General features: G+C 40.5%; 1 protein-coding gene across 1 annotated transcript in view; it reads right to left on the bottom strand.

Annotated features, from left to right (window-relative positions):
- LOC309822680 (collagen alpha-4(VI) chain-like) overlaps positions 1-23,114 on the bottom strand; it is a gene marked incomplete at both ends in the record, with an annotated part of 71,946 nt that overhangs the window by 30,202 nt on the left and 18,630 nt on the right. Inside the window, 5 exon segments of the mRNA XM_082654640.1 lie at positions 1,419-1,912; positions 4,989-5,025; positions 8,092-8,154; positions 9,464-9,526; positions 9,624-9,659. Coding sequence (XP_082510766.1) covers positions 1,419-1,912; positions 4,989-5,025; positions 8,092-8,154; positions 9,464-9,526; positions 9,624-9,659 — 693 coding nt within the window.

Here is a 23,114-nt window from a genome sequence, read left to right as displayed (position 1 = left end):
TAACACTCGCACTACACACCCAACCTTCAGAGAAAATTAAATGGTCTAACACAGCTGAATTCCTTAGCTCTTAGGTTGAACCATATGACACTTCCGTTTTCGCAGATCAGAAACGGTTGAATATTGGCAATGGAATGTAGCTCAGTCTGATATTCATCAGCATCCTGAAATCACTTAAAAAGGAAATCGCCTTTCATTCTGATAAATCATCCCATATGTTCCATGAGAATGTGTTACATGGGTTTCAGTTAGAAAAGTAAAGTCTAGAGAATAAATCAATAAATACATTGTGGTACACAAAGAAAACAAACTTATGGTTACCAAAGGGAAAAGGAGAGAGGGATAAATTAGGAGTTTGGGATTAACAGATACATACTGCTATATATAAAATAGGTAACCAACAAAGATCTACTGTATAACACAGGGAACTATATTCAATATCTTGTAATAACCTATAATGGAAAAGAATCTGAAAAAGAGTATATATATATATATATATATATATATATATATATATATATATATATATATATATGAATCACTGTGCTGTATACCTGAAACTAACACAAAATTGTAAATCAACTATACTTCAATTTTAAAAAATAAAAATAAATTATGGTATATACACACACTAGAATACTTCAGAAAAGCAGTTAAAAAATTTACTCATATAAACAACATGGATGAACAAAAGAACAGACACTGAGTGAAAGAAGCCAGATATAAAGAGTACATTCTGTAGGATTCACATTGCACCAAGGCTCAGAACAGGTGACAGAAGCCGGAAAGGTCATACTAGAAAACTTATAGAATGCCAAAAGTATTCAATATCTCGAACCATGTCTAGGTCACAGCACTTTAAACATATACAAAAATCCATCTAGCTGTATCCTTAAAATCAGTGCCTCTTACCCACTTTGTATATGGATGTGGATTTTATACCCCAAATAAAAAAGAGGAGAGAAAATTACAGTCTGTGGACCCCCATGATACAGGTTAGCCTAGAGTGGTTAAGCACAGGCTGTGAAGGCAGATAAAATCGGTCTGCCCCCAACAGATATTTGATCTTTGATGATATACTTAACCTCTCTCTAAGCCTCAGTATTCTTATCTCTGAAATGGAGATCACAATGACATTTACCTTATACAGTTTGGGGGATAATTCAATAAGACAGTGTTTAAAAGGCACATGGCACAGAGGCTCAAGGATGGCCAGTAGGTACCAGCAGTAGCACTGGTAGCAGAGTCTGTAATGAGACAACCCCCCAACCCCGCACCTGCCCCCTCCCACGCATATATTTCAGTTTCTGGAGAATTCTTCCCCTGACCAGCTCTCACTCCTCATGTGCTCCTTGGTGGAGGAGCAGGAACCAGGCACTAACCCCCAGAACCCGGCGCAGCCGCGGTCCCCCACTTACCAGTAGGGCCTCTGGGAGGTTGTGGTCCTCTGTGAAGGTGATGACCGCAGAGGTGATGTCCAGCGCACTGAGCTCCGGCGTGGCTGTGCTGATGGAACCTGCATCCTGGATCCAGCCTGCCTGGAAGAACACGGCCACCTTCCTCAGGAGGCGGCCCGCGCGCACGCGCTTGAATACATGTCTCACCACAAACCTCATGGAGTCCCCAAGGTTCCTGCTGCTAAAGGACCCTGCCAGGGCGAGTCCCCTGACCTCCTGCAGGAGCGCGGGCCTCCCCTTATGGTCGGAGAAGCGAACCACGTAATCTGTTTTGCTGTCGTAGGAGACGATGGCCACCCGGGCACCCGTGGGGCAGTTACTCCCACTGATTTCCGTCTTCATCAACAGAGATAGTAAAATGCCTCTCATCCTCTCGAAATCCAACTGGGAGACGTCATTTGACACTTCCAAGGCGAAGACCACCTCGGTCGGTAACACTGGGCATTCGGAAACACCTAGACACGTGGATACACAGATTTAGGATTGCCTGTAATGTCTGTAAACGGATGAAGGTTGGAGTGAATAAGAAGAAATGTTATTTACCTGAACAGGCTAGAAGGGAAACGATTTTGGAGAGAAAAGACGTTGTTAGTTGACATAGGCGAAGCCACGTTTGCCAGCTTCAGTATGAAAACCATCTCCTCTGAGAAATTCAAGCCTCTCCGAGTTCTGCCTGAGTGTGGCAGAGAGACCTCACCTTGCTCCCCAATATCTGCTCTCCCTTTTTTCCATGGTAACAGAAACCCAGTCTCTGGCTGGGTATATGGCTGCCTGGAACAAAGGGTACATTTCCCAGTGGGGTGGCATCTTACTAAGCTCTGGATAACAGAATTAGAACCATGGGAGGTACAACCTTGAAAAAGTATCCTCCTTTCCTTTACCTGCTGGCTGAAGCTTGATAGACATCTTGGACCATGAGGTGATTTCGGAAACAGCATCCCCACCCCAGTGGCAGTGCAGGAAAATATAAAGAGGCTGCATCCCTGGGCACCCATCCCTAGGCACCATGGCGCTCCATCATCCCGGGACTGGCTACCTCCAGGCTGATTTGAGGACTATGTTGGTGTTCCTGCGTTTGAGCACTGAGTCACACTGTACTGAACTTAAATCTAATACACTTAGCTACTCAGAAACTATATATACACACACATATGCATACACACATATCTTAAATTCTATATAATAAAATATAGTAATATTAGTAATTATTAATATTAATTATTGTATTGTTGGTTATTAATATATTGTTTATTAATGTTAGTAATAATATTAATTGTATATTGCATATATTATGTATAAGCGTGTATACACAAGCAATATATTTTCATGGAAAATACTAGAAAACAATATATTAAAATTACCCTTAATTTATCATATATATGTGTATATATGTATATCTATCACTTGTTTTATTTCATTTTATAAGACTTGGAGCTTAGGCTATGCTCTATTCTGAATCCTTTTTCACTTTATGGTATTCCTTCCATCAATAAATTTAGAGCAGTATCATCTGGTCTCCTATGATGTCTCATGATTTCTTCTGTCAACATCCCTTTGTGATGAGAATACTTGAACTTGTATCTGTTCATTTCTGTCCAATTACAGCTCCAAATAGGTCTACAATTATGGCTTTTGATATGCATTGTCCAATGGCTCTTCAGAAAAATTGTGCCAATTGACATACCTACATTTCTCAACTCTGGATAGGGATTTTTTTCCTCATCTTAAAAAAATTTCCAATTTGAAACAAAAAAAAATCTTATTCTAATTTGTATTCTTTGACTTCTTGTAAGGTCAAACATTTTTACAGGTTTATTGTATTTTTTTCTTTTCTGAATCCTCCATTCATGTTTTTGGCCCGTTTTCAATCTAAAAGAGTTTTTTACACTTAGGTTTAGCAAATATGAAATATCTGTGTTTGTAGATGAAAATGATTGAGTAGCAGTGATTTTATATATTTCAACATGATAGAGTAAAGAAGTTAGGGCCTTTCCCTGGGTTCACTGCTTATATTGCATATATTTTCCCCATTTTTCTGTTTGTTTTTGACTTTACAGTGCTCCTGAAAGTAAAAGAGTTTTAACCTTTAACTCTGAAACTTTTCCTTTGTGGTCAAGGTGATGGTATTATTCTTTATGATTTTTAGGAAAAAAAATTCCAGAATCTCCCTGAACAGCAACTGGATGGGAATGGACAGAATATGGGAGAGTCAGCATAATAGGGGTGGGATGATTGTGGAGAAAACCCAAACTAAGCAATTTGCCAAGTCAATGTTCACTGCCTATTGCCAGTAAGTGGAGAAATGTATATATTATAGGATGCAAATATCCTGGAGTACATTGAAGACAAAGAATTACAATCTGGGAATGTGACAAAGCATTACTTAAGATTTGATGATTCACAGTTCCATTTTTAAAACACAAATGTTAATTTAAAAAGACCCATTTCTTACTGAAGGCTCACTGTTGATCCCTCTTGCTTAAATGGATGAAATAAAAGAACAGAGCTTCTCTTTGCCTGTTTTGTGATAAGAAGCACCAAGATGTGCAGGTGTGCAATTATCATTGCATTGCATGAGGTGCCAATTGTAGAGGAATGTTTCTTCACTGGTGAGATGGCATGCCTTTCATCCACTTCATTACTTTTAATTTAATTTTATTTTACTGAAGTACGGTTGATTTATAATATCATATTAGTTTCACATGTACAGCAAACTGATTAGTTATACACATATATGTATTATATATTCTTTTACAGATTTTTTTCCCTTATAGGTTATTACAAAATATTGAGTATAGTTCCCTGTGCTATACAGTAGGTCCTTGTTGGTTATCTATTTTATGTATAGTAGTGTGTATATGTTAATCCCAAACTCCTAATTTGTTCCTCCCCCCTTTCCCCTTTGGTAACCATAAGTTTGTCTTCTATGTCTGTGGGTCTATTTCTATTTTGTAAATGAGTTCATTTGTAACTTTTTTTAGATTCCACATACAAGTGATATCATATGAGATTTGTCTTTCTCTATCTGACTTACTTAGTATGATAATCTCTAGGTCCATCCATGTTGCTTCAAATGGCATTATTTCATTTTTTTTTAATGACTGACTAGTATCCCATTGTGTATATGTACCACATCTTTGTCCATTCATCTGTTGATGGACACTTAGTTTGCTTCCAGGTCTTGGCTATTGTAAATAGTGCTGCAATGAACATTGTGGTGCATGTATCTTTTTAAATAATGGTTTTCTCCAGATGTATGCCCAGGAGAGGGATTGCAGGATTGTATGGTAGCTCTGTTTTTAGTTTTTTGAGGAACCTCCATACTGTTCTCCATATCATCCACTTCACTTCTGAGACCACGTTGGGGAAGATTACTTATCCAAGTGGGGACTGAGCCGTATATGTTAAATTATAAGAGCTTCCCATGATGGACCATGGCACCTCCCAACCCCAGGTGACTTATGTTCTCAGTGCATGATCCATTCCCACTTCACACCCCTGGCTCCTTTCTAGCTTTTCCCAACAACTTACGGCAATTTTCGCGACCAAAATTGATGATTTCACAAGGCTGTTAGAAAGATGGTGAAAGAAAGGAAAGAGTACTTAATTTGAAGCATATTCCTCCTCACCGTCATGACTTAGAAATGTCGTATGGATGTTATCTCAGCCTATCTGAAGCTTTTTAATCCACAACAGAAAACCCCAAAGTTGTTACAACAGATGGAACTTTCCAGAAGTTATATTTCTGGATCCAGTGGATATTTTTAAACTATTTTATATACAATATACTGCCCATACTATTAGAGATAGATAGATAAGGGGAGCCCTTCTTTTTTTAAAAAAATCTGCCTCACAAAGGAATGGAATCAAATCTGATTTTGAAGAAGTTTAATTCCAGGAATGTCAACACAGAAGGAAGAAAAATGCCTAAAATTCTTGGATCTCTACCTTAGCGATTTCTGTAACATTTCTTTAGAATGACAGGCAAGATATTCTACCCTCAACACCTCTCCTAGAATTGTTTCATTCCTTTGATCCCTTCCTCTCTGTTCTGTTCTCCCCTTGACCCCATCACTTCCTGCTCCTCAGTTGCCCCACGTCCTTCCCTCCCCTCCCCTCAATAGTATTTTTGTACTTGGGTGATGAAAAATCATCATAAGACTGAGATCATTTTCAGGTGTGCCATAAGACACAGTGGCCTGTATTATACTATGTTTTGGCTTATGAATACTTTACAAGCAATTTTTGAACATTACAAAAAGCCTTTCCCCCCCACCCCCACTGGGGTAGTAACCTCAAAGTCTTTCCTTTCATGCCAACTGGTATTTCTCAAAAATATCCAGATTTAAAATATTATTCTACTCTTGAAAATATTTAAAATATTGTTTAAATATTTAAAATATTATTCTACTCCTTTTATTTGATTTGGTTACAACCTACCAGAGTAAAGTCTATAAACTTAAAGTACTAAGAGAACTTACAAGAGGAGAAACTAAAGAATCTTTACAGATTTCTATTTTGTGAAAGTGGAAAGTTTTGTGTTTTAAAATTTACAATTAAAATCTTCACACCAGCAGAAACAACAAATTCTGTAACTATTTCAGATATTGGAATAATCAGATAGAAAATATAAAATAACTACATTTTGTATGTCTGAAGAAATAAAAGATATCCTTGAAAATATTAAAAAAAAATCTTCACCTACCATCATATCTATCACACCTTTGGGGCCCTTGATGCCCTGGAAAGAATAGAAATGGGTTTCAAATGCAAGATTCTGGAAGTCCAACACATTATTCTGAAGAGTTGGCAAGAGAGTTTGAGAAAGCTCACCACGCTACAGAGACCTCCTTCTGCCTTGCTCCTGGGCCTGAAGTTCTGTCTGACTCCTTAAGGAAGGAGGTCAGAGTGTCTAGGAGATGTATCCCAGACCCCAGAGTCCAGGGTGCCCAGGGAGATGCTACAGAAAGACTCTTAGGAGACCAGGTTATTTTGAGACTAAGCAACAGATTTTTTTGGTTTTTTGTTTTTTGGGTTTTTTTAATTAATTTGTTTTTTTATTTTATTTTTGGCTGTATTGGGTCTTCGTTGCTGCACACAGGCTTTCTCTAGTTGCAGCAAGCGGGAGATAATCTTCATTGCACTGCACAGGCTTCTCATTGCGGTGGCTTCTCTTGTTGCGGAGCACAGACTCTAGGTGCATGGACTTCAGTAGTTGTGGCTTGCAGGCTCTAGAGCGCAAGCTCAGTAGTTGTGGCACATGGGCTTAGTTGCTCTGCGGCATGTGGGATCTTCCTGGACCAGGACTCAAACCAGTGTCCCCTGCATTGGCAGGCGAATTCTTTTTATTTTTTTTATAGTTGTGTGTGAACTTTTTTTAAAAATTTATTTATCTTATTTATTTTTTATTTTTGGCTGCATTGGGTCTTCATTGCTGCACACAGGCTTTCTCTAGTTGCAACGAGAGGGGGCTACTCTTCGCTGTGGTGCCGGGGTTTCTCATTGTGGTGGCTTCTCTTGTTGTGGAGCACAGACTCTAGGTGCACAGGCTTCAGTAGTTGTGGCTCGTGAGCTCTAGAGTGCAGGCTCAGTAGTTGTGGCACACGGGCTTAGTTGCTCCACAGCATGTGAGATCTTCCTGGACCAGGGCTCGAATCCATGTACCCTGAATTGGCAGGCGGATTCTCAACCACTGCGCCACCAGGGAAGCCCCAATCCACAGTTTAGGATCAAATTCAGGAAAAGGCCATTCAAGATCCCAGGACCACTTATAGGCAGTTCTAAAGTGGACCCCTGTCCTCCCCTACCTCTTCTCCTCAGGCCACCCACCACCACCCTATCTATTCCCTAGCATTACACAAGTCTTCCCTGGAGCCCTTCACAACAGATCCGCCTGACTCCAGCCACTCTGGGAGTCTGGAGATCTTTGTGCTTATTTGTACTCTACGAGGTAGTCATTTGTGACTTCCTGCAGCTCACTATAATCTCCTCAGCCTTTGTTTCTTTATCTGTAAAATGGGCATGGTGGTCCTTCTTCTTTTAAGATTCTTGTGCACCTCTCCAGCAAACCCTAAACTGCAGTGAAACTACCTGGTTCAACCCGCAGCCAACTCACTGTACCTTCCTTCACGGATGATGGCCTTGTCTCTTAGGACAGGCATAGGGCAAAACGACAACCACCTCTAGTCTTTCCTTTCATACCAAATGACCTTCCAGGGAATTTTACAAATATCTGTGGGCTTGCAACATTGTCAGTGAGGATAAGATTATATAAATGTCATATTTTGTTAGGATTTCTTTCTGGTTTTTGCATAAATGTTGCCGCTCATCTTGTTTACACTGATAAACGCACTCTCCAGTGAGCTTTGTGTATTGTTTTATGTACTTAGACAGATCCATGAATCTCCAGCCACTCCACATCTTTCCCATGTTCAAGTCAAAATATCTATATTTAATAAATACTATACTGTGTAAGAACTTGAAGCTAATGCCCTCTAAAGTAAATTTGGCACATTCCCTATTTAGCTCCTCCTGTGCATTTTAAATGTTTATTTCTTCTTAGAGATGTCTCATCAAATCCTTATTCAATTTTACACAAAGGTTGAAAATAAAAGAAAGGAGAAATCCATGTTACCACTGGTCCTGGAGGGCCTGGGTCACCTGGAGTTCCAACGAATCCAGGAAGTCCAGCATTACCCTAAAAATGACCAAACCAAAGGGATAAGCTTCCCCCTTGAACACGACTTGATTAAAACCAATAGACCCACCTTGAGATTCCAAGTTGTCATTATATCTGAGTCTAATGAGTCTGCTATGGACCAGTTAGTTCATGAACCGTCTTCAGTAGAGTGAGACATGGAGACTGGGTGGTGGGGGGGATGGGGAGGTCTTTGTGGGAACCATCTAAGTCCCCCCCATACATACCTAACCCCAGCCAACATGTGTAAATTCACACAAACACTTCCAAACAGAGCCTTAAAGTATGTCTCGATATTCAGCTGAGGCTCCAGGTCATATAATTAAATGAATGCAGGAAATGTGTATTGAAGGCCAGGCATCAGGAGAAAGGAAAAGTTCCTATTATCTTCTGGTCTTCAGTGTCTCAGAAAAGGTCTATGCTGACCATGGACTCACTGCTTATCTGACAGGGATTTGAACTGACACAGCATTATCTGCGTATAATTGATGCTTTATCTTTTTTAATTTTAAAACAAGAGAGAGAAGTTTAGCTGAGCAGGGTAATATTAGCCAGTAGCAAGCCAAGTTAGGCATAGTTCAAATTTTCCTTTATGTCCTTGCCAGTTTATGAAAATACCAGTTATTGGGTGCCCAGACAATATACATTCTCTTTCTGTTCCTCTCTCCTACGTTGAACACTAGTCCATGTTCTTTTCCCAGAAGGCCTTGCTCTCTAATGTATATTAGCTAAACACTACCAAGTTGTTAGGTATCCACAGGGTTACTCTTTCCAAAAAGAGATGGTAGTGATTGTGGCTCTTCAATACTGAATCTTCCGAACCTGAAGGAATGGGTTTTATTGGTAGACTCTATAAAGCACAGAGAAAAACATGACTCCAAGTCCACCAGGATGGCAGCCACATTCTTGAGAGTTTAGTCTCAGAATAGCTAAGAGAAAGTAAAGGCTTGGAAGAATCTTAAAGAAACAGTAATATTTGCCCTGCAGCTAGACCAATATTTTTTCAAATGATGTCTAGATTTACCAAAGACAGAGGTGTCTCCAAACTTGTTCTTTGAAAGGTTGATACTACATAACTGAAACTCCCAACTTGAATTTTCTGTTGTTATGGTTTGGTGAGCTGCATTTGCATTCAGAAGATAAATGATAATGGGACTAAGTGGGGAGTGACCAGGAAGGTGTAGAATATTCTGACGAGGACATGGGCTTCCTGCTAAGAAGTCCATTAACCCAGTGGAAGTATAGTCCTTTGAGTAGACTGTCATGATATGGGCCTCTATAGATCTGGGGAAATTCCTTTGGTTCTTACCCTCTTCCCTCTGATTCCCTTTGCCCCCTTCTCTCCTTGGTGGCCCAGGTCACCATCTTCTCCCTTAATAGAATCAAAAGTAGAACCATGAGTATAAAGAAAAATAAGTACAAATAAATGACACATGCTGCATACCAGATGTCAGGCCCCAAAAGATTACTTGTGTACCAGGGTAGCCAGGAAATCCAGGTTCCCTCTAGTGTCAGAAATGAGATAAGGTCTTGTTTAGTGTCATGTGATTAAGTCTTTCTTTGGCATTCCTTGGGGGAAAAAGAAGATACTATAATTTTGAGAAAACAAACTCAAAACAGGTGCCAGAAAAAACAACTATCGCAAAGGCTGTTATCTTAAGCTACTCCCAAGTGGCCGTATTTTATTTCTATAATTCAATGCAAAGCAACATGCAAGTGATTTTTACAAATTCTTCCTCCTTTCTTGATATATTGTGTAATAAAACTTTCTTCTTGTACATTTTTATTTATCTATCAGTTTAAATAACCAGAGATATGATCCAATTGAAACCAAGGGAAGGGCCACCAAATTGACTGCTGGGAAGCAGATGATCATTGCCAGACCAAAGACATACTACCAAGCAAGTATTCATTCAAGAAGTATTTATTTAGCACCTACTGTGTGCCAGGCATGTCTCTAGGTGTTGGGAATTCCATGGTGAACAGAACAAAGACCCTGCCATCAAGGAACTTACCTGCTAGTGAGAAAGAGACGTAAAACCTGCCAGGGTGAGATCAATGCTATGCCAGAAAAAGGATTAAGAAATAAAGAATGTAAGGGTGAGGGGTTAGCTATTTTATATAAGGGGGTCAGGCAAAACCGTTTTGTAAAGGTAGCATTTGGGTAAAGACCAGCATGAATTCAGGAAGCAAGGCAAGCAGATGTGTGGAAGTAGAGCATCCCAGGCAGAGGAAAGAGTATGTGAAAACCATAAACAAGGGTATGAATGTGTGCTGTGTTTGACCAACAATGAAGCAGAATAATGGGATGGAGAGGGGCAGATTATGTAAAATCTTGTGGGCCACATAACAGTGGGGTTAACTCTGAATGCCATCGGGAGCCATGGCTGGGTTTTGAGTAAAGAAGTGACATGACCTGCCTCTGTATTTACAAGATGGCTCTGGCTCCTTCAAAGAAAGCTAACTAGAAGGACAGAAGCAGGGGGAACAGTTAGGTGGCTCTGACACTAATCCAGGTGCTAAATCATGTTGGCTTGCCCAGAGTGCAGCAGTGGTGGTGGTGAGACAGAATGACATGCTGGATATATTCTGAAGATAGACTCACCCTTAAGTGTTGATGGATTAAATGTAAGGGGTCAGAGAAAGAGACTTATTAAAGATGAAACAAGCATCTGTTTTAAGTAACTGGTGGGATGGAGTCTCCGATTCCCAAAATGGGGAAGGCAGGAGGAAGGGCAGGTGAATCAGTTTGGGCTGACTGGATGTTTGATGATATTAAAGGATCATTGCTCATTCTTAGGTGTGATGATGGTATTGTGGTTATATTTTTAAAGAATCTTTTAGAGGGGCTTCCCCGGTGGCGCAGTGGTTGAGAGTCCGTCTGCCAGTGCAGGGGACACGGGTTCGTGCCCCTGTCCGGGAAGATCCCACATGCCGCGGAGCGGCTGGGCCCGTGAGCCATGGCCGCTGAGCCTGTGCGTCCGGAGCCTGCGCTCCACAACGGAAGAGACCACAACAGTGAGAGGCCCGCATACCGCAAAAAAGAAAAAAAAAATCTTTATTTTAAGGGCTTCCCCGGTGGCGCAGTGGTTGAGAGCCCGCCTGCTGATGCAGGGGACACGGGTTCGTGCCCCGGTCTGGGAAGATCCCATATGCCGCGGAGCGGCTGGGCCCGTGAGCCATGGCCGCTGAGCCTGCGCGTCTGGAGCCTGTGCTCGGCAGCAGGAGAGGCCGCAACAGTGAGAGGCCCGCGTACCGCCAAAAAAAAAAGAATCTTTTAGAGATGCAAGCTGAAATATTTATGCATGAAATATATGATATCTGGCATTTGCTTCAAAATAATTTGTGGAGGGAGTGGGAAAACGTGAGTGGGACTATAAATAAAACAAAACTAAATTGGCCAAGCGTTTTTCATTGTTTGAGCTAGGTAATATGTACACAGGAGGAGGTATCATATTAGTCTCTCCACTTGTATATATGTTTGAATTTTTCCATAATAAAAGATTAGAAAACAAAAGAAGAAGAAAAAAGTTGCTTGGGGACATGCCAACTTTCAGGTGCCTATGAGATAAGCAAGTAGAAACATATTTGGAGCTTAAGAGATTGGTCCAAGCTAGAGAAGTAAACTGAGATCAGAGGACAGATGGCACTTCATGCCATGAGACTGGATAAGGTCACCTGAGGAGTGAGTAATGAGGGAGAGAAATATGAGGATAGAGTCTTGAGTCTTCAACATTTAGAGCTCAAGAACATTCAGAAGATCCAGCCAAGAGCAGCCAGGGAAAACCAGGGAAGTGGTATGTGCTGGAAGTTGAGTGAGCAAAGGTTTAAACAACAAGCCCATTATCATCTCTGTCAAATGCTGCTGAGACACGGAACACAATGAGGGCAGATAACTGACCACTGGACTTAGCACAATGGGTTTTTCTGTTTTTTGTTTTTTTAAAAAATATTTTGATCTAATTTATTGTATGTTTTTATTTGTTTATTTTCAGCTGTGTTGTGTCTTCATTGCTGCACACGGGCTTTCTCTAGTTGCAGTGAGTGGGGGCTACTCTTCGTTGTGGTGCACGGGCTTCCCATTGCGTTGGCTTCTCTTGTTGTGGAGCATGGGCTCTATCTAGGTGCATGGGCTTCAGTAGCTGTGGCACGAGGGCTCAGTAGTTGTGGCTCATGGGCTCTAGAGCGCAGGCTTAGTAGTTGTGGTGCACGGGCTTAGTTGCTATGTGGCATGTGGGGTCTTCCCAGACCAAAGCTCGAGCCCCTGTACCCTGCCTTGGCACACAGATTCTTAACCACTGTGCCACCAGGGAAGCCCCTGGGTTTTTTTCTTCTAATTTTTATTTTATATTGGAGCATAGTTGATTAGCAGTGTTGTGTTCGTTTCAGGTGTACAGCAAAGTGATTCATTTATATATATACATGTATGTATTCTTTTTCAAATTATTTGTCCATTTAGGTTATTACAGAATATTGAGCAGAGTTCCCTGTGCTATACAGTAGGTCCTTGTTGGTTACCTATTTTAAATATTGTAGGGTGTACATGTCAATCCCAACTTCCCAATCAATCCCTCCCCCCCCTTTCCCGCCCTCCACACCAGGAAACGTAAGTTTCTTCTCTAAGTCTGAGTATGTTTCTGTTTTGTAAATAAGTTCATTTGTATCTTTTTTTTTTTTTCGGTACGCGGGCCTCTCACTGTTGTGGCCTCTCCCGTTGCGGAGCACAGGCTCCGGACGTGCAGGCTCAGCGGCCATGGCTCACGGGCCCAGCCGCTCCATGGCATGTGGGATCTTCCCAGACCGGGGCACGAACCCATGTCCCCTGCATCGGCAGGCGGACTCTCAACCATTGCGCCACCAGGGAAGCCCTGTATCATTTTTTTGATTCTTCATATAAGCAATAAATGATATTTGTCTTTCTCTGTCTTACTTACTTCACTTAGTATGATAATCTCCAGGTCCATCCATGACATACAGATGGCCAAGAGGCACATGAAAAGATGCTCAACACCACTAATTTTTAGAAAAATACAAATCAAAACTACAATGAGATATCACCTCACACCAGTCAGAATGGCCATCATCAAAAATCTACAAACAATAAATGCTGGAGAGGCTACGGAGAAAAGGGAACCCACCTACACTGTTGGTGGGAATGTAAATTGCTACAGCCACTACGGAGGACAGTATGGAGGTTCCTTAAAAAACTAAAAATAGAGCTACCATATAATCCTGCAATCCTACTGCTGGGCATATATCTGGAGAAAAACATGGTTCGAAAGGATACAGGCACCCTAGTGTTCACTGCAGCACTGTTTACAATAGCCGAGACATGGAAGCAACCTAATGTGCATTGACAGATGAATGGATAAGAAGCTGTGGTTCATATATACAATGGAACCTTACTCAGACTTTAAAAATAATGAAACGATGTCATTTGCGGCAACATGGAGCACTTTTACCTGGACTAAAGCAGATATGGTTGAGCAGGGAGGGTCAAAGGGTGAAGGCTCAACAATCATCAGTTACAGAGAACAAGAGGAAAGAAAGTGGTGTTTCTAAACCTTGACATTACTGACATTTTGGACCTCATGGTTCTTTGCTGTGAAGGGCTATCCTGTGTATCACAGGATGAAAACACCTCTGATCTCTACATACTAGATGCCAGTAGCATCTCTTGCCACAGTTCTTTTTTTTTTTTTTACAACTTTATTGGAGTATAATTGCTTTACAATGGTGTGTTAATTTCTCCTTTATAACAAAGTGAATCAGCTACACATATACATATATCCCCATATCTCCTCCCTGTTGCATCTCCCTGCCATCCTCCTCATCCCACCCCTCTAGGTGGTCACAAGCACCGAGCTGATCTCCCTGTGCTATGGGGCTGCTTCCCACTAGCTATCTATTTTACATTTGGCAGTATATATAAGTCCATGTCACTCTCTCACTTCATCTCAGTTTACCTTCCCCCTCCCCCTGTCCTCAAGTCCATGCTCGACATCTGCATCTCTATTCCTGTCCTGCCCCTAGGTTCTTCATAACTTTTTTTTTTTTAGATTCCATATATATATGTTAGCATATGGTATTTGTTTTCCTCTTTCTGACTTACTTCACTCTGTATGACAGACTCTAAGTCCATCCACCACACTACAAATAACTCAATTTCACTTCTTTCTATGGCTGAGTAATATTCCATTCTATATATGTGCCACATGTTCTTTATCCATAATCTGTCGATGGACACTTAGGTTGCTTCCATGTCCTGGCTATTGTAGATAGAGCTGCAATGAACATTGTGGTACATGACGTTTTTTGAATTATGGTTTTCTCAGGATATATGCCCAGGAGTCAGATTGCTGGGTCATATGGTAGTTCTATTTTTAATTTTTTAAGGAACCTCCATAATGTTCTCCATAGTGGCTCTATCAATTTATATTCCCACCAACAGTGCAAGAGCGTTCCATTTTCCCCACACCCTCTTCAGCATTTATGGTTTTTAGATGTTTTATCATGGCCATTCTGACTGGTGTGAGTTGACCTCACCAGTGAGGTCACTGGTGCATTGACCTCAATGCACTTTTGATTTGCATTTCTCTAATGATTAGCGATGTTGAGCATTCTTTCATGTTTGTTGGCAATCTGTATATCTTCTTAGTAGAAATGTCTATTTATGTCTTCTGCCCATTTTTGCACTGGGTGGTCTGTTTTTTTTGATATTGAGCTGCATGAGCTGCTTGTAAATTTTGGAAATTAATTCTTTGTCAGTTGCTTCATTTGCAAATATTTTCTACCATTCTGAGGGTTGTCTTTTCATCTTGTTTATGGTTTCCTTTGCTGTGCAAAAGCTTTTAAGTTTCATTAGGTCCCATTTGTTTATTTTTGTTATTATTTCCATTTCTCTAGGAGGTAGGTCAAAAAGGAGCTTTCTGTGATTTATGTCATAGAGTGTTCTGCCTATCATTTCCTCTAAGAGTTTTACAGTGTCCAGCTTTACATTTAGGTCTTTAATCCATTTTGAGTTTGTGTATGGTGTTTGGGAGTGTTCCAATTTTATTCTTTTACATGTAGCTGTCCAGTTTTCCCAGCACCACTTATTTAAGAGGCTATCTTTTCTCCATTGTATATTCTTACCTCCTTTATCAATAATGTGACCATATGTGCATGGGTTTATCTCTGGGCTTTCTATCCTGCTCCACTGATCTATATTTCTGCTTTTGTGCCAGTACCATACTGTCTTGTTTATGTAGCTTTGCAGTAGAGTCTGAAGATAGGGAGCTTGATTCCTTCAGCTCCATTTTTCTTTCTCAAGGTTGCTTTGGCTATTTGGGGTCTTTTGTGTTTCCGTACAAATTGTGAAATTTTTTGTTCTAATTCTGTGAAAAATGCCATTGGTACTTTGATAGGGATTGCACTGAATCTGTAGATTGCTTTTGGTAGTAGAGTCATTTTCACAATGTTGATTCTTCCAATCCAAGAACATGGTATATCTCTCCATCTATTTGTATCATCTTTAATTTCTTTCATCAGTGTCTTATAGTTTTCTGCATACAGGTCTTTTGTCTCCTAGGTAGGTTTATTCCTAGGTATTTTATTCTTTTTGTTGCAATGGTAAATGGGAGTGTTTCCTTAATTTCTCTTTCAGATTTTTCAGCATTAATGTATACGAATGCAAGAGAGTTCTGTGCATTAATTTTGTGTCCTGCTACATTACCAAATTCATTGATTGGCTCTAGTACTTTTCTGGTAGAGTCTTGAGGATTTTCTATGTATAGTATGTCATCTATGTATAGTATGTCATCCAATCCGATTTGGATTCCTTTTATTTCCCTTTCTTCTCTGATTGCTGTGGCTAAAACTTCCATAACTACATTGAATAATAGTGGTGAGAGGGCAACCTTGTCTTGTTCCTGATCTTAGAAGAAATGTTTTCACTTTTTCACCATTGAGAACCATGTTGGCTGTGGGTTTGCCATATAAGACCTTTATTATGTTGAGGCAAGTTCCCTCTATGCATAATTTCTAGAGGGTTTTTATCATAAACGTGTTTAAATTTTGAGAAAATCTTTTTCTGCATCTATTGAGATGATCACATGGTTTTTATACTTCAAATTGTTAATACGGTGTATCACATTGATTGATTTGCATATATTGAAGAATCCTTGCATTCCTGGGATAAATCCCACTTGATCATGGTGTATGATCCTTTTAATGTGCTGTTGGATTCTATTTGCTAGTATTTTGTTGAAGGATTTTTGCATCTATGTTCATCAGTGATATTGGCCTGTAGTTTTTTTTCTTTGTGACATCTTTGTGTGGTTTTGTTATTAGGGTGATGGTGGCCTCGTAGAATGAGTTTGGGAGTGTTCCTCCCTCTGCTCTATTTTGGAAGAATTCGAGAAGGATAGGTCTTAGCTCTCTCTAAATATTGATAGAATTTGCCTGTGAAGCCATCTGGTCCTGGGCTGTTGTTTGTTGGAAGATTTTTAATCACAGTTTAAATTTCAGTGCTTGTGATTTGTCTGTTTATATTTTCTATTTCTTCCTGGTTCAGTCTGGGAAGGTTGTGCTTTTCTAAGCATTTGTCCATTTCTTCCAAGGCATCCACCTTATTGGCATAGAGTTGCTTGTAGTAATCTCTCATGATCCTTTGGATTTCTGCAGGTCCGTTGTTACTTCTTTTTTCATTTCTAATTCTATTGATTTGAGTCTTGTCTCTTTGTTTCTTGTTGAGCCTGGCTAACGGTTTGTCAATTTTATTTATCTCTCAAAGAATCAGCTTTTAGTTTTATTGATCTTTGCTATTGTTTCCTTCATTTCTTTTTCATTTATTTCTGCTTTGATCTTTATGATTTCTTTCCTTCTGCTAACTTTGGGGGTTTTTTGTCCTTCTTTCTCTAATTGCTTTAGGTAAGGTTAGGTTGTTTATTTTAGATGTTTCTTGTTTCTTGAGGTAGGATTGTATTGCTATATACTTCCCTCTTAGAACTGTTTTTGCTGCATCCCATAGGTTTTGGGTAGTCGTGTTTTCAGTGTCATTTGTTTCTAGGTATTTTTTTATTTCCTCTTTGATTTCTTCAGTGATCTCTTCGTTATTTAGGAGCATATTGTTTAGTCTCCATGTGTTTGTATTTTTTACAGATTTTTTCCTGTAATTGATATCTAGTCTCCTAGCATTGATATCTAGTCTCCTAATCTCCTAGATATGATTTCAATTTTCTTAAATTTATCAGGGTTTGATTTGTGACACAAGATATGATCTGCCCTGGAGAATGTTCCATGAGCACTTGAAAAGAAAGTGTATTCTGTTGTTTGGGGATGGAATGTCCTATAAATATCAATTAAGTCCATCTTATTTAACATATCATTTAAAGCTTGTGTTTCTTATTTATTTTCAATTTGGACGATCTGTCCGTTGGTGAAAGTGGGTTGTTAAAGTCCCCTACTATGATTATGTTACTGTCGATTTCCCCTTTTATGGCTGTTAGCATTTGCCTTATGTATTGAGGTGCTCCTATGTTGGGTGCATAAATATTTACAATTGTTAGATCTTCTTCTTGCATTGATCCCTTGATCATTATGTAGTGTCCTTCTTTGTCTCTGGTAATAGTCTTTATTTTAAAGTCTATTTTGTTTGATATGAGAATAGCTACTCCAGCTTTCTTCTGATTTACATTTGTATGGAATATCTTTTTCCATCCGCTCACTTGCAGTGTGTACATGTCTGTAGGTCTGAAGTGGATCTCTTGTAGACAGCATATATATGGGTCTTGTTATGGTGTCCATTCAGCCAGTGTATGTCTTTTGGTTGGAGCATTAATCCATTTATATTTAAGGTAATTATCGATATGTATGTTCCTATTACCATTTTCTTAATTGTTTTGGGTTTGTTATTGTAGGTGTTTTCCTTCTCTTGTGTTTCCTGCCTAGAGAAGTTCCTTTAGCATTTGTTGTAAAGCTGGTTTGATAGTTCTGAATTCTCTTAGCTTTTGCTTTTCTGTTAAGGTTTTAATTTCTCCACCGAATCTGAATGAGCGCCTTGCTGTGTAGAGTAATCTTCATTGTAGGTTTTTCCCTTTCATCACTTTAAATATGTCCTGCCAGTCCCTTCTGGCTTGCAGAGTTTCTGCTGAAAGATCAGCTGTTAATCTTATGGGGATTCCCTTGTATGTTATTTGTTGTTTTTCCCTTGATGGTTTTAATATTTTTTATTTGTATTTAATTTTTGATAGTTTGATGAATATGTGTCTTGGTGTGTGTCTCCTTGGATTTATCCTGTATGGGGCTCTCTGTGCTTCCTGGACTTGATTAACTATTTCCTTTCCCATATTAGGGAAGTTTCCCACTATAATCTCTTAAAATATTTTCTCAGTCCCTTTATTTTTCTCTTCTTCTTTTGGGACTCCTATAATTCCAATGTTGGTGTGTTTAATGTTGTCCCAGAGGTCTCTAAGACTGTCCTCAATTCTTTTCATTCTTTTTTCTTTATTCTGCTCTGTTATCGTTATTTCCATATTTTATCTTCCAGATCACTTATCCATTCTTCTGACTCAGTTATTCTGCTATTGATTCCTTCTAGAGAATTTTAAATTTCATTTATTTTGTTGTTCATCATTGTTTGTTTGCTCTTTATTTCTTCTAGTTTCTTCTTAAACATATCTTGTATTTTCTCCATTCTAAGAATTTGGATCACCTTTACTATCATTACTCTGAATTGTTTTTCAGGTAGACTGCCTATTTTCTCTTCATTTGCTTGACCTAGTGTGTTTTTACCTTGCTCCTTCATTCGCTGTGTGTTTCCCGGTCTTCTCATTTTGCTTAACTTACTGTGTTTGTGGTCTCCTTTTCTCAGGCTGCAGGTTCATAGTTCCCATTGCTTTTGGTGATTGCCTCCAGTGGGTAAGGTTGTTGCAGTGGGTTGTGTTGTCTTCCTGGTGGAGGGGACTGGTGCCTGTGTTCTGGTGGATGAGGCTGGATCTTGTCTTTCTGTTGGGCAGGACCACATCCTGTGGTGTGTTTTGGGGTGTCTGTGACCTTAGTATGATTTTAGGCATCCTCTCTGCTAATCATTGTAGTTGTGTTCCTGTCTTCCTCGTTGTTTGGCATAGGGTGTCCAGCACTGTAGCTTGCTGGTTTTTGAGTGGAGCTGGGTCTTAGCATTGAGATGGAGATCTTTGGGAGAACTTTCACTATTTGATATTATGTGGAGCCTGGAGGTCTCTGGTGGACCAATACCCTTTACTCAGCTCTTCCACCTCAGAGGCACAGGCCTGACAGCCAGCTGGAGCCCCAAGACCCTGTGAGCCACACAGCTCAGAAGAAAAGGGAGGAAAAAAGAAAGTCACAGAAAAATAAAATAAAATAAAATAAAAAGGGTATTCAAATAAAAAATAATTTTTAAAAATAAAAAACTTAAAAAGTAATAAAAAAGAAAGAAAGAAGAGAGCAACCAAACCAAAATATAAATCCACCAATGATAAGTGCTAAAAAATATACTAAAAAAAAAAAATGGACAGGCAGAACCCTAGGACGAATGGTAAAAAAAGCTGTACAGACAAAACCACACAAAGAAGCATACACATACACACTCACAAAAAGAGAAAAGGAAAAAATATATTGTTGCTCCCAAAGTCCACCGCCTCAAGTTTGGGATGATTCATTGTCTCTTCAGGTATTCTACAGAGGCAGGGTACATCAAGTTGATTGTGGAGATTTAATCCACTGCTCCTGAGGCTGCTGGAAGAGATTTCTCTTTCTCTTCTTTGTTCCCACAGATCCTGGGGTTCAGCTTTGTATTTGTCTCTGCCTCTTTGTTTAGGTTGCCTAAGGGCGTCTGTTCTTCGCTCAGACAGTAAGGGGTTAAAGGAGCAGCTGATTAGGGGGCTCTGGCTCTCTCAGGTCAGGGGGAGGGAAGGGTATGGAATGCGGGGGGAGCCTGCAGTGGCAGAGGCCGGCGTGACATTGCAACAGCCTGAGGCACACCATGTGTTCTCTTGGGGAAGTTGTCCCTGGATCTCGGGACCCTGGCAGTGGCGGGCTGCACAGGTTCCTGGGAGAGGAGGTGTGGATAGTGACCTGTGCTTGCACACAGGCTTCTTGACCTTAGCGTTTCATGCCCGTCTCTGTGGTCCACGCTGATAGCTGCGGCTCACCCCTGTCTGTGGAGCTTGTTTAGGTGGTTCTCTGAATCCCTTCTCCTCATTCACCCTGAAACAATGGTCTCTTGCCTCTTCAGCAGTTCCAGACTTTTTTCCGGACTCCCTCCCAGCTTGCTGTGGCGCACTAGCCCCCTTCAGGGTGTGTCCGCGCAGCCAACCCCAGTCCTCTCCCTCGGTTCTGATCTCTCAAGCCCGAGCCTCAGCTCCCAGCCCCCGCCCGCCCCGACGGGTGAGCAGACAAGCCTCTCCGGTTGGTGAGTGCTGGTCAGAACCGATCCTCTGTGCGGGAATCTCTCTGCTTTGCCCTCTGCACCCCTGTTGCTGTGCTCTCTTCTGTGGCTCCAAAGCTTCCCCTCGCCACCCCCCATCTCTGCCAGTGAAAGGGCATCTTAGTGTGTGGAAACATTTCCTCCTTCACAGCTCCCTCCCGGAGGTGTAGGTCCCATCCCTATCCTTTTGTCTCTATTTTTTCTTTTTTCTTTTGCCCTACCCAGGTACGTGGGGAGTTTATTGCCTTTTGGGAAGTCTCAGGTCTTCTGCCAGCATTCAGTAGGTGTTCTGTAGGAGTTGTTCCACATGTATATGTATTTCTGTTGTATTTGTGGGGAGGAAGGTGATCTCCACGTCTTACTCTTCTGCCATCTTGAAGGTCTCTCTCCTCTTGCCCCAGTTGTGACAAACAGCACATCTCTAGATACTGCCAAATGTCCCCTGGAGGGTAAAATCATCCCTTATTGAGAACCACTGGTACAGTCTACTCCTTCAAAGAGTTTTATCAGAGAGAAATGGGGTGATGGGAGTATGTAATTAAATGAGAGGTGTTTTGTTTTGTTTTCAGATGGAAGATATTCCCACCTCTTTGTATACTGCTGGGAATGGTCTATGGTGAGGGAAGAAAATTTGATGATACAGAAGAAAAAGGCGACCCTTGCAAGAGCTAGAGCTTTAAGGAAGCAAAAAGAGAATGGAATCCAGTCCACAAGAGGAGAGATGAGGCATACAGACACATAAGGGCACTGACTCTCATCCAGTGCAGTGGAAGGAAGGCAGGACATGTAATCACAGAGGCAAGCAGGTGGCCTCCATTGTGGTGGATGTATGTAGCAGTTTTCTTCTCAATGATTCTATTTAATTAATGAAATAGGAAGCACAGTCGTCTGCTGAAAATGTAGAAGAGAAAGCAAGTCTTGGAGGTTTGAGGGGAGAGGAGAGGGTATAAAATAGTCAACTTGGAGGGAAGAAGAGTGAACTGACTAGGAAAACGTTGTCGGCTAAGCAGCAGTAGGGCCATGAGGGAGACCATGATGTGTTGCCAGGAAAAAAATCATGCAAATGTAGACTGACTCTCTGTGTTCCACAGTGTTAACTCTATCACAGTGAGCACAGACTGCCCTTGTGCTTAGCTCACAGCTGGCATGTGGCTCAAAATGTGCCCGTTTGAATTCTACCCAGAATTCCCCGCCATGCAAACTCTCTCCTAAAGAAGAAAGGCTTAATTTGCCAGGATGGGGCTCCAGTGGCTAGATTCTACACTCAGCTCTGTCTCTAGCTGTGTGACCATAGGCAGGTTACTTCACTTCTCTGAGTCTCCATGTTCTTATCTGTAAATAGACAAGGCTAAGCTAGATGATCACTGATCTAGATGATCACCCCATTGTCCCATCATTCCACAGATATTTACCAAGAGCTTACTGTGTTTGGGGCCCTTTCCTGCTTGATAAAATGGCAGTGGTGCCATCCTGCAGCCATAAGGGAAACAAGAGAATTGAGACAAGTCAGCACAGAGTCCTGTTCAGTAGCTGAGCATCACTACACATTCCAGTGATTTCCGAGTTTGTGAGGCAATAAATGTAACTCGTAGACTGAAGAATAACTGTAGCTAATGACATCTGATTCATTCAGCAAGCTTCACGTGGCTTCCATGCTTCAAAACCTCTGTCAGTGACCCATGAACTACATGTTAAAATACCAGCTTCTTATAGGAGTGGAAATATTCAAATCTACTTATTGAACACCTACTCTCTGCCAGGTTTTACTCCAGCAATACAAAAATGAATAAAATGTCTAGAAAAATGATACAAATGAACTTATTTACAGAAATAGACTCACAGACATAGAAAACAAACTTACCAAAAGGGAAAGTTTGGGAGGGATAAATTAGGAGTTTGGGAGTAACCTATGCACACTACTTTATATTAAATAGATAACTAAAAAAGACCTACTGTATAGCACAGTGTACTGTACTCCAAAACTTGTAATAACCTATAATGGAAAAGAATCTGAAAAAGATTTATATATATATCTCATTTTGCTATATACCTGAAACTAACACAATGGCAATTTTAAAAAAATAAATTAATTTAAATAAATAAATTAATTAAATACTTAAGAAATTTTTAAATGAATAATATGCAAGCCTGCTGTCAAGTTCACAAACTGGAAGTAGACACAGGGATAAATTATAATACAACCTAGATGGGAAAGGCTACTGTAGAAATATGAACAATGGGCTTTAGGAACACAGAGCATAGCACAACAATTTCTGTCTGGGGAAGCCCAATAGGGCATCCACAAGGAGAAGCTGATATTTGACTTGGTTTAAGAAAAGGAGTAAAAATCGTCCAAAAGAGGGAGATGGGGAAGAACATCCCAAATAGAGGCAAGAGCGTTCGCAAAGGCAAGGAGTTGGGACAGGGTCTGGCATGCCTAGAGCTGGGGTGGGGCCATCTGGCACAGGTGGATGATGAGGTAAGGAATTTGGTTTTTCAATAAGGGAGTAACAAACCCAGCTTTTATTTTTTA

Source organism: Grampus griseus, assembly GCF_964374135.1.
Source record: "Grampus griseus genome assembly, chromosome: 5".
NCBI classification, from domain to species: Eukaryota; Metazoa; Chordata; class Mammalia; order Artiodactyla; family Delphinidae; genus Grampus; species Grampus griseus.
The sequence above is the reverse complement of the archived record's forward strand: the minus strand, read 5'-3'. Positions and strand labels throughout refer to the sequence as shown.